This window comes from Notolabrus celidotus, chromosome 17, assembly GCF_009762535.1.
Source record: "Notolabrus celidotus isolate fNotCel1 chromosome 17, fNotCel1.pri, whole genome shotgun sequence".
Lineage (NCBI taxonomy): Eukaryota > Metazoa > Chordata > Actinopteri > Labriformes > Labridae > Notolabrus > Notolabrus celidotus.
In genome coordinates this window covers 18,826,614-18,839,608 of record NC_048288.1, presented here as the reverse complement: position 1 = coordinate 18,839,608, position 12,995 = coordinate 18,826,614, and the positions used below count along the sequence as shown (strand labels likewise).

Here is a 12,995-nt window from a genome sequence, read left to right as displayed (position 1 = left end):
ATCTAGTTCAAATTTTAGTCACTTTTATTCTACTTCATTTATTTATTTATTTATTATCTAGTTCAAATTTTAGTCACTTTTATTCTACTTTGTTTATGTATTTATCTATTCATTTATTTATTTATATTGCATCTTATTTTCTTTTAATGGTTTAATATTTTAGTCCTTTATTATCTTAGAAATGTATTTTATTTTGGTGATTTTAATTTCCTGTGTTGAGTTTTAACATCTTATTTTACCTCCAGTGTTTCCTCATTAAGATATCATGAGAGCGTTTCCTCAGTTCGTTCAGCAACTTATTTTTTATCTTTCATTTTTTAATTTTATTTTCTATGACTATTGTTGCATATATTGTGTTCTTAACCTTAGAATTGTGGGGTGGGTTTGGGGTCGGGGCTGGAGGTGGGATCTTTTTCTTAATTTATTATATTTTAGATTGTTTTTATGTACAGCACTTTGAGTTACAATGCCATTTTATGAAAAGCATTTTTTAAATTAAGTCTGATTGATTGATTGATTGATAGTTTATCTTTCTTATGTAGTCCTTGATTGTTGTCTGTGCATCCATATTCGTTTGTGTCCAAACTAATTGTCTCCAGGGGTTGATAAAGTTGTTGGAGTTGAACTTGAATTTGATATGTTGTTCTCTTAGTATTTTTCTTTTAGATGTTTTAATATGGAAGTTTATAAAAAAAAATCTTGAAGTTCTACAAACAGCACAACATAGGACACACCTCTCATTGACAATTTAATCTTCAATTCTTTGTTGTCAAATCACATTCAAGCAAATGTTAAAGGATCTAAAAAGGTCCACAGGTATCATGTGTTACTTCTGAAAAAAAGGAGAGGAAACAGGTGAGGATCCGCTTTCTGCACGTGAACTGCAACAACAGATTTCAATCAAATGTTGCAATTTTGCTGAACATATATTATGCACTCTAACTCCTGGTACAGCTTTTTACTTACTCTTCACTTGTAGCATACTGTGTGTTTTAAAGCAGGATGCAGGTTTAGTGCCTACAGATCATCTGCTAGGCAAAGGGTGATAGTGAACAATATGCTTCTGTATGTGTGAGATTGTAACTTATCCTGATAACTGCATATTCTAGTGCAATAAATGCTGTCAGGCTTTTTATGTAAACAAATGAGCACTGACATGGTAGGATTGTATTTCTGCATCATTATAACAACCGTCTCCTGTTTCTCAGAAAACATCTGAGAGAGAAGACTTTGGCAGGTTCAGTAAAAACAAAAACAGTCTTCAGGTCTGGATGTGATTATGGGACAGACGCTGCTACCTGCTGCGTGGGAGGAAGTCAGGAAGAGAGAGGAGTCAAACAGCTTCCCTTCTTCTGAAGACCAACTCCGCCCTTCAGCTAGTAACACTTTTTACACCACTAGAAGACGGCTTCATCTTCATCCACCTCTTTGTTCTTGTGTTGGCCACACAATGAAAAAGATGTTTTTCCCATCAAACACATACAGCGGTTTGTCATTTCTGTGCCATAATGATTTGTAATATGTAAGTTTGCATCTTGATTTACAGAGTTAACCTTCAAATGATTTAAACAAGCCTGAACTATTTATCATTTGTCAACCAGTTTAAGCTGTAAAACAGAGAAAGGCCTGCAGCAGCAGCCCACACGCTGCATTCTTTACAACCACAGTGTGTCAGAGATATTACAGCTCTGGCTTTGCTTTCTGCTCGGCTAATTCTCAGAATTGTTGGGCGGCTGCTTTAAACAGGAGAATATGGAAGTCAGCACTTTTACAGAGAGAGGAGAGCGCCTCAGAGGGAGGAATAGTTTGCAGTCTCTGCTTGTAAATCTGAATGGAAATGCTCTTTCTCTCTACAAAAACAGAAATCACTCTAGGGGAAGAAAAACCTTATTCTTCAAAATGACTGCCTCAGCACTGAAAATCATGTTTCCTGAGATTAGCTCTTCTTGGAGCTGCAGAGAAATACAGACAATGTTGGTGGCATGAAACTTCTTTATTTGAGATCTCAACACAACACTAATACTTGACTTTTCTCTCTCTGCATGATGCAGCTTTGACGGAACAAAGGGATTCAGGTTCCATTCAAGGGAAGGCTTTAGAATGAGACTGTCATATACTGTCATGTCAAAGTGCAGCTGCAACCAGAGAACAGCTTCTAAAAATAGATTTATACGCACACTCCATGAATACTTCATAAAACATTTGTATTTAGGGCAAAACTGGAGCAGAACTACAATTGTTGTGTTTTTTGGACCACATTTTCAGCAAGCTTGAGCAGCTCAGGAAACCTTAACGTCCTCTCCCTCCATGACTCTGGGACTCCCTGCAGACCGGTCTGAAAACCCAGAAACAACATGATCAGCTTAAAACTTCACAGAAAAAAACAGTTCATATTGCATGTCAGACTGCATATCTGGCTCATTCTGATACACAGATAGCAGTAAAATTAACAGCACCAGTAAATAATACCTGCTTAAATTGCCTGATAGCCATATTAGTTCAGTACCTGAGCTCCAAAACAGGCCCCTATGAAGGAGGCTCGGCTGGCGGTGCATCCCCCGCAGCGCATCGTGTCCCTGACTGCCTCATCCAGCTGGTTCAGAGTCAGGACACCATGAAGCGCTCCCTGGAACGCACCGGGCAGAGCTGCATGCAGAATCAGACACAATCATCACAAGACAACAGAGCAATCAATACAGACGTTTCAGTCTTCTTAAGTGTTCCTTTGATGCAGTATGTTATTCACTGTTAAAACACTATGATGGGATTTACTTGACATTACTGGGTTTACTTTACATTGAAAGCAGACACTTGAACAGATCTGGTTAGCAGAGATTTCCACTTTAAGCATCTGAACCTTTTAGCTTATAAAACCTGAGACCTCCTCTCAACAGGAGGTGGAAAAGAGGGGGAGGCATGAGTCAGAGATCAGAGATGGGAGCATCCACTAAAGGGCAAGGAGGGGACATACACCACACCAAATCATGCCAAGTCCACACAGACCTGGATCTGGCTCACCTCATGTGTTAGTGAACACAGCGGGGATCAGCTGTGAGCTGCTCTTCACCAGGTGCTCCTTCACCTGCTGGAGCTGAGCTGCAGCAGGAGGAGAGGGAAAGTATTTGGAGTTTAAACATTGGAGAACGTATTTAGCAGGCAGTCTGTGGTCATAACACACATCACATATCTGTTACATCTTTGTAAAAATACATATTGATCTTGGATCTAATTTATTTTAATCTGTATATGAGAGTTTTGCACAGCTTAACTCTGTCATTTTTAACAAATTAATCTGCTAAAGGTTATTAATATAGTGCTGCCAGTATCTGTCTAATACACTTGCATTTTTCCTCCTCACTTAACTACCCTTATCGCTTACTGAAGGTACTCTAACAAGTGAATTTGCACCAAAGGGGATCAACAATACATGTATCTTATCTTAACTTATATCATATAATCGTAGCTTAGCTTAGCTTGTCTTGTCAAGTCTTGTCTTAACTTAGCCTATCTTTTCTTGTTTCATATTATAGCAGAGCTTATCACATTTCAACACAACATGGGGCTCATCCCTCATGTCTGCAGGGTCCCCAGCATAGGGCACTTTGATGTTACACTCAAAAGTGTAACTTTTAAAATACACATCATAAACCAAATAAACACCATTGAAATAGCAAATTTCTATCAAATTATTTCAGCTTCCTCCATCTTTTCATACAGCCAAAGGTAAAAATGTTGTTATATAATTTTTTTTTTTTATTATTTGATTTATTTGTAAAGGGACCATGTACAATATTTAACATAAATGTCACCATCTGAGTTACATCTGCAGTCCCTTCCCTAATTACAAGCTTGATTAGTTTTAAAGTTACAGAGTCAAATTTTTCAATTTATTGTTTGACTTCAGTTATTATACGCATCTCCAATTTCTCCAATCTAATGATCTCTCAACCCTTTGGACTAGCAATCTCAATTCTCTTGTCCTAGTGATTGAGCCGCTTGCAGTGGCCCTTTCTAATCTGAGGAAGTTTCAATGACTCTAATGTTCTCACCAATGACCGCTCGGTCCAGATCCTGAGGGTTTTGTCTTTTTGGATCATTCAGCTGAGCTACAACTTTATCCAGGGCATCAGGATCAGGGCCATTCAGGATGAAATGCTCCAAAATCCTACCAAGTCAGACAAACACAGGTCAACCACTGCATTCACTTCCTTTGAATTGATGTTCTGTCTGTTGTGTTTAATTTAAAGTTCACCTTGCTGCAGCCAGAGTCCCAGCCACACACATGTCGTTGTTCTGGGTCACTCTAATGGCTTCCTCCACTTTCTCCAACATCTCAGGTCGACCTGCAAACATGGCTACAACCGGAGCCAGCTTAGTGACGCCGTCCATCTGACAATCTACATCGCAGCCTAAAACACAAACAAACATTGACAGCCATTACAATGAATAAAACTAAGCCTGGGAGGTCTTCATTCACCTTTGTTCTGTGATTCTTACCTGTTTCTTCTTTTCCAGCGTCCACATTTCTGATGAATGCTTTCAGGCTCCCGTTCTCCATGGGCCGTTGATAGGGAGGACAGCTTTGGGGCCTGACAGATGGATAAACAGTCTTTTGATTTGCAGCCTCATAAACACATAAAATACTTATGATGCAGACTGAACCACAGACGTAACAAAACTAACATTCCTGTCTGTTGCTACAGTTTAGTTTCTGCAGGTGGAGCTCTTCTCTCGGCTCTGATGATGACACAGCTCTTCTTATTTTACTCTAACACATAAAACTCTGTACAGTTTATTGTACCCAGAGGTGTCCTATACTGTTTCAGTGATTTAAAGCGGCTCTGTGTTTATGCGATAGTCCTCCTTCTGGGCTCAAACCACGAACAGGGAAGTCTGACTGTACAGCATGTTTTCATGGAAAGGGAGTTCCCCTCAGCAGGTAGGGGAAACATGATGCAATGTTTTTATCAGACAGAAACAGAGGATCTCACATCCAGTCAGGCCTGTTGGGTCGGTGAATACTTGATATAATATTGACATGACTCTGTTATATTAGAGCTGATCAGTGACAGAGCAGTACCTCCTTTCTTCCTGTACGGATCATTCAGCGGCAGATCGTACACAGTCCCCGGGCCGAAGAACTTGTAGCAACGTGTGGTCAAATCTTTCACATCAACATCTGTAAAAACAAGATATGCTGTCAGATCTTTAGAGAACAATGTTTTAAATGAGTTAGATCTGGGATTTATATATTTATATATTCATCCACTAAAATGTGCACTCTGGCTTTGGCTAAGTTAACTTTTTCATGTCTTAAAAATACTTTTATATTTTTCATTGTACAGAAAGTATTTTTATTTTTACTAAGAATTTTTAAGGTTAGTTTTTAGGTTTCTATATTTATTGTCCTCACTGTCCTGTTGTGTCCTTACTGTCTTGTTGTTAAGTACCAGTGTTCCATTCACCATGTCAAATTCCTTGTGTGTGTGAGCTTACTTAATAAAGATTTATTGATTCTTCTTGATTTGAAGAAGAATTTTACTCAATTTTAGCTTATTTCAAAACACATCAATGAGAATCAATTTGTGTTTATTATGACCATGATCAATGAGAGTGTTTATGTTAAAGCACACTAGTTTAGCATAAAGAACTTGTCCAAACTCCACTTTTAATGACCGGATGCATCTTTTCACAGCAAGTTTTTATAAACATTTTGAAACATGATTGGGTGGATGGGTGGACTGATAGGTGGATGGATTTAACTAGCTATCTTTCTCCTTCTCTATACCAACTGATATTTTTTTGTACAGTTCCTATAACAGAGTTTAGTTTGAGCTAGAATATCCTTAATTTTTTTGTTAACTTGCTTGTAATTCTTATTTTTATGATTGCCAGGCCATAAATAAGGCCCTGCACTTGAGCAGAAATAGTCCAGCTGAAAAATCCAAAACAAAACCACAACTTTCCTTCATGAGCTTTGGTTTGGCTCACCTTCAACAATCTTTATGCTAAGCTAAAATAAATGTTTCTGCTGCTTCTTACCAACACCAGGGAAAGTTTTCATCAAAGGGTAACTTGTGTCAAAGAGAACTTTAAACTTAAGTTGATGATGTTTTATTCTAACTCCTTTAGATGTTATTACATCAGCAGAATCAGCTGGTTTTATGGGAACTGTAGTTTTAATCATACATACAGTAAGTGACTTCCTACGTCTGTTAGGGATAACTTTAATAAGTTGATTAAACCATGCTGCTTCTGTAACTTTGTTGAGGGTGACATATGAACATAAGGTGATATCTGTTTTCTGTCTGGGTGCTTTGGTTACCTCCACATGTGCTCAGAGACTCGAGCAGGATGAACGCCTGGTCTCCGTAACACGTCTGCTCACCAGTCGTCCTGCTGTAAAAAGGATTCGCTGACTGAGGACGAAACTCAGGACACGGCTCCAGATCAGACAGAACCTCTTTGAGCCGGTCTGGATTATAGATCCAGTGCATGGGCTGGGCTGAGTGAGAAACACACATGTACACACACACATGCGCACACACACACATGCACACGAAAGAGAAAAACAGTGGAAAATTCAACAGTTTATCTGTATTTGACATGACTGTTGATAACAAACAGCCTGAAAAGGAAATACATGTGTTTAACTGGTCAAAGACAATCCTAATACAAAACATAAATTACAAAGTAAACATGCTCAGTGGAATTTTAAACTTGTTCAATTCTGCATGTCTGTCCATCTCTTTAAACAAGATTATTTGAAGCCAAGTGATTTGTTGAATAACAACAAGGGGGCATTATTTGGTATAATCTAACCTCATGAAGTAAAATAAAACTCTAAAAACCTACAGTTTACTTTCAATCAGATTCAGCCACACTTGATGCTATGAAATATGACAATGACAAGTGTTTTTTATGCATAGACAACTGTTTAAATTACACTACTAGCCCATTGTATTTGCGTTTTTAACTTATTAATCACGCATCCACATTGATTGATCAAGGCTCACGGTCTGTTCCGCAGCCACTGTCCACTCAGCACCCCAGGAGCTGCCTGCTGCTGACAGACAGATGTGGTCCAAACGTAAACAGAGACTCCCCTTTTTACCAGACAGGAATTCTGAATGGTTTTTTTTTATATATTCAGACAATTTTAGTAATCTTATTGCAGTTATGCCAAAAGAAAAGAAAAGCATAGTAGAAAACTTTCAGGCCCATTAGGGGCCCCCCTCCCCACTTGGGGCCTAGGAGGTCAGTCCCACTTCCCCCCCCCCCCACTATGACGCCCCTGATAGGCATAGCACCCCCAAGAAATGTATGCAGTTTGATTTAATTTATATTATATACTATAGTTTTATTTATTCATGATAGTCCAATATATTTCAAATTATGTCAAATGTCCTGATAAAATAAAATGGAAAGCCGAATCAGGTGATTACTTCAGCCAATAGCACAGCACGCATTCAACCTTTGACCTTACGTTCACTTTGTTGTGTTCGAGCCTTGAGCGCCAGCTTTCGCTAGTTAGGTACTTTGGTTAGCTACAGTGTGACTGACTCTATGGGATTACAGTCCCCAGTGTACAGCCTGCCGGAACCCCATTAGAAGAAGAAGAATGACAATGGATCATTATGTACTTCATAAATGTCTGCGTGTTGGTGTTGACACAAAGTTAAAAACAACAGAGGAGAGAGATGGTGATCCATGGAGGATTCATCCAGGTGCTGTTTCATGCGGCTGAGGGGGATTAAGAAGGATCAGTCACTGACCAGGGACTGAGAAAAGTCTGATCCCAGGAAGAAGGGGACCTACCCGGGTTTCTGTTGAGGAATCGTGAGGCATTGCCAAATACACGAGCGACCATTCCTGTGAGTGTCCAAGTTCTTCAACCATAACAGCAGACGGATGTGTGTCATGAAGACATCACAGGTAAGTGCGTCTTTTCTGTGCCACTGCGTGTGTGCGCATTGGTACGTTGTTATTGTGCGCATAGGGGCCTGTGTGCGCCCACAGGTGCGTTTCTTCTGCGCATGGGGAGTTGGCAGCAAATTAATCATAGAGCACTGTCGCGGTTCAGATGAGCCCCCTATAATACCAGCTTAAAAAAATTGTCTGTTGCCTCTACCACTGAGCTGAACACCAACTGGATCACTAATTAATAACGGCATTAACTTCAGTTATGTTATACTAGCATTTTCACAAAATAATTAGATATAAACAATTTGAAACGGTATACTTTAATACAATGAATTAATCTTATATTACACCACAACTAAGTTGATATTTCTGGTGGACACAGACTATTTTATCCTGTCTGTCCTCAACACCATAAGAAAAACTTAAATAACCATAGAAATCTTTCATTCATTATAAAACAGATTATTTCTGTAAAAACACCTCCAACTACTCACTTCTGGTCCTGCTCTTCTCGTCCGTTTTGTGGCTTCCCTTCACACCCCAATATATCATAGTACCTATTGCTAGCCATGGTTGTTTACTACTTTTCACAATGCATTGTGGGATACAATGGGTCCAGTAAATAAAGTAGGTGATTTTTAAACCCAAGCGCAACCTCCCGGTCTAAAAATACGAGTCCAATGCAGAAGTGCTAAAAACTGCAGTTCATCGAGGATCCACTTGAGGCTGGCTCTGGAAGTAGTGGAAGTCACATACACATGAATGGGAAAAAGCTGATCTTTACAGCAGAAATAAACGTGTTTACAGCCTGGTACAAAAGACGAGTGTAGTCTGGATAGCTCATTTCTCAATCGGCACACACTGTACGGGGGGTGAATTTTTTTCTAACGCGGCAATTTCAAAGGTATTTAGATTAGGAGTCTTCCAATGAGAGGCACAGCTGACTTGATGACAGGTGGGAACACTGTAGCTGTTGGCTAGGAAGCTCAAAGCCCGCCTCTTTACGTCACAATTGCTTGACAGCAGCAATATGGCTGCCTGTGTCACTAATTGACCTGTTTTTCACAAACTTGACATAGCACTAACAATTGTGACTACTACCTTTAGTAATATAATAATTAATACAATAATATAATATAGTAGTTGTAATATTTTTGACGTGTTTAAAATGGAAAATACAATTAAGTTTGGGTTATCAATGTAGATTTGTTTTCACAAAACCTTTCATGAAATTATGAGGTGAAATATACAAGAGTTAAGTAAAGCAACAGACTGATAAGGCTACTTTATCAGGTGTGTGCAGATGTTGTTCACAGACACTGATAATGCTTCTAAGCAATCCTAACAAAAACAAAGACAGCCAAATGTTGAATTTTAAGTAACCTTTAAATATTCTAATATTTATATATATGTATATGTTTGTAAAATGAGGGTGTGATTGTGTTTAACTACATAGTGTTATTTAAAACTGTTTCATACAGTGTGAGAAAAAAGAATATAAAAATAGGAGGAAAACATGGATGCATCACACATGCACTGAGTCTGTAAATTATTAGGGATCAGGGAAGTGCATGGAGCAGATTTGGTTTTGAATATTTAAAACCTACTTCTGTATGAACCCAGCTCTGTCGTCAGCATCACAGTTTTTTATCTTACCTGCTGCATCTGCCACTGCGGCCCCGATAATGGCCCCGACCGCTCTGTCAGCCCACGTCAGCGCCATCTGCTCACATTCAAAACAGAGAAAACACACATAATGTCAGGGTCAAATATCAACTTTAATTAACAATGACTGAATAAAGTTATTGAGAAGACATAGAAACCTTCATGTTGTTGGAAACAGTTTAATCTAACCAACACATTTTGTTTTACAGTTATTTTTGTTCAGTATTTTCATGCAAAGTTCATCCTTGTGTTTGGATGCAGAAGCAACATTCTGTCAGTGAATTTCTCAATATGGGATCTGACTCGTCCTTTTTTTTCTCTACAGTTTATTTTGAAGAAAAAACATAGCCTTATGAAACACAGCATGTTACATAACTTCTGGTAAAGTCATTAGAAAATTATTCTCCTGCATTAAATCACCTTACAGAGGACACACGCTCTGTTGGAATATTCATGTGTTTGTGTTTTCTTTAACAGAAGTCCTTGAGACAACATGGTGCATGATAATTAAATGCTACATTATTTTTAACGTCATTAAAAAGAGTTGTTTTTCCTCACCTTAGAGTCTTGTCTTCACCTTTAAGAAGTCCACTTGGAGTGTGGTTAAAAGTCTCTTATCGTCAGTTTTTCTGTAGAGGGGAGGGACCATCAGCGCAGAGATAAGGCACAATGGACAGCAAGAAAAACAGTTTTTACTGGAAGGGGCTGAAGGGGGCGGTGACTTGAGATGCTGTTGACGGTTCAATCTCAACAATCCAAGAGATACAGGCTGTCTACTGGTGTTCAGGTTCTGGTCTTGACTGCATATTCTAATCACGAGACATCTTTTATTCATCTGCAGGCATGCAGCTAAATGTCAAACTGCTGGCATAGGTGAAAACTCTGAGTGAAATATTTTTGTCATTCTGTGTTTTTACAAAACATTTGATCAAAACTAAATTGTCAAGAGTTTAGGGCTAGTCTCAGGTCCTCAGGTGGTTTTGGTCGTTCCAAAGTAGAGACTTAAATCTCAAGGTGCCTGGGACTTTTCATCAGGGTTACTCCTGTTTCTCCTGCATGAGGAGATAATGTGCAGGATCGATGACGTCTTTGAAATAGCTTATTTAAACTCACCCTCACAGACTGACTTTGTGATGTCATCTAGGTCTGTTTACTTTCTATCCTCTCTCAGTTCTGCTAATTGTTTCCCTAACAGTCTCAATTCCTTTTTATTGCTTAATGTCTTTCAAGTATTATATTTAATTTAATTTGACTTATTGGTAATTCAGTTTGAATGCTTTTATTTCTCTTTTTAATGCTTTTTACTTTCTTATTCTTTACTTTCTTTAATTCTTTTTATGTTTTTTTATTTCTGTATAGCTTTTGTAATGTATTTTACTTTTATCTCTTTTTATGCTTTTATCTCTTTTTACAGTTTCTATCTCTTTGAGTTGCTGACATCATCTTACATCTTTGGTCCTCTTGGTCTCAGATTATGTTGTTTGGGTTCTTGCTTTGTTCTCATGTATGCTCTTGTCTACATGGCAAAGTATTTTATAAAGCCTTGTATTTAAAGGTGCTTCATAAGCAAAGTTATTATAAGGTGCCTGTCCGTCGTCTCTGATGGACATTTATTTTTCTATATATTCTTTTTGGAATTCTTGTACTGTACATCTTCTTGTTTGCTGCTGTAACTCTGTGAATTTCCCCGTTGTGGGATGAATAAGGAGTATCTCTTATCTATCTTAATATCTTATCTTATTGTCGGCCAAAAATAAATGTGTCATTAGAAACGTCAATGACGTGATGAGTACATGATGCATCTGCAATTTTACGCTAGAACATTTAATGCTGACTGTTGTTCATTTAGCAGTGCTCATGTTAAACACCTTGGTTTAGCAAATTGTAAGGAAATAATCAGAACGCTTAAACTTTTGTTTTTGTTTTCTAGACAATACTTCCATAGGGGTATATGATTATCTGGACAGAACTTGAAAGTCTGTCCAGTTGTCACAGAGATACACAGTCTTTAATCATTAATAAATGTCAGGACCAAATATTCCACTTATCTGTCTTGTAAAATCATGTTCACTGGATTTTATCTGTTCTCTTGGGACAGTAAATAATTGCACATCATATACTGCTAGTCCATATCATAACTGCGATGGTACTTCAAGTTTAAAAATCAAAGGAGCCGTCACACAGAAACCTTTGATCTGACTCAGCCTGTATTGTATTTTTTTTGGACTGCACATTGGTAAAACTGTAGGAGTTTCTGTGAAGCTGGAGGTGACCGTTCTGCTTAGCTGGATTTTTGAGGCCCTCCTAATCCCCCCTCTCACCCTCTGAGCCTGAGTGTCCCTCCTGTGTCTATGTGAGACCCCCTCTGTCTGAACTCAAGACCATTAACTCTAACTTAAATTACTCTCTGTTCCACAGTTTAATTGCACTTTATAGACTCTACTGCAACACCAGCGAGCAGAAAAAAGCAAACCCTCTGATCTGAAATAGCTTTCAAAGCCTCTCTCTGTCATTTTCATTAGTCATGCTATCTGTCTGCATCTCTTCCACACCATCGCCTCCATCCGGTCTGTTCACAGCTGATCCCTCCTCTGCTCCAGCTCCGATGAAACCCTGCGAGGCCTGGCCGGGGTCCACGTATTCCCGACCTCTCACGGGTTTCCCAGGCTAGTGATCCATCGATTTCTCTCCTGACTTCCTAAACCAGCAAACAGAGTGCGGGGGACGGGTCAGACAGTCGATGGTGGTTAGAGAAAACAATGAATAAAAGCTGCTACAGTTCACTGGTCTCTCCATAAGCCTGCAAGTAATACTAGCTTCTCTTTGTGTTTCAGCTTGTGAAGCAAAGTCCTGCTCCAGAGGTATCTGAGAGATCGGCATCAGAAAATAACAGGAACAACAGGAGAGAGTTTGAACAAATTAAATTTAGAAGTGTATAAGAGCATTAAGTGTCAGGTGGGGCAGAGAGATAAATCTTCATTGAACATATTAGCAGGAAACAGAGAGCATTATCTGTGTCCTTCACAGAGCGGATAGAAGAGCTGCACAAATAGATCCAACTCTGTCACCAGATCAAGTGACACAATGAGCTGCTGCTGAAGCTCTATGAATCACAGGCGGGATGGGTTACAGGAAGATATTGACGGACTGCGGACAATGTAGCAGTGGGCGGATGTTCGGAGGGCTGCAGAGATTTGAGGGCCGGACGGTAGGGGGTTGAGGGGATTTTCTGATATCTGATGCCAAAACTTGCAGAGTAACACTCTGTAACAAGGAGGGATGAATGCTGACCTGCAGACACAATACTGTGGTTCAAAGCCTGCACTGTAAAACTCTATACACCCGATAGAAAACTCAGCACACCGTTTAAAATATTAAAAGTAGCCTCCAGTCGGTTTTTAAACTTC

At 39.0% G+C, this 12,995-nt stretch overlaps 1 protein-coding gene across 1 annotated transcript; it reads right to left on the bottom strand.

The window, feature by feature from the left end:
• Nucleotides 1-1,974: 1,974 nt before the first annotated feature.
• Nucleotides 1,975-12,274, bottom strand: LOC117828668 (crystallin J1B-like). The gene is given in 12 exon segments (XM_034705862.1): nt 1,975-2,335; nt 2,507-2,646; nt 3,019-3,096; nt 4,050-4,165; nt 4,253-4,409; nt 4,498-4,551; nt 4,554-4,589; nt 5,081-5,179; nt 6,326-6,505; nt 9,580-9,646; nt 10,147-10,217; nt 12,141-12,274. Coding segments are annotated over 10 exon segments (1,032 nt in total). The 5' UTR covers nt 10,147-10,217; nt 12,141-12,274; the 3' UTR covers nt 1,975-2,230.
• Nucleotides 12,275-12,995: the final 721 nt, after the last annotated feature.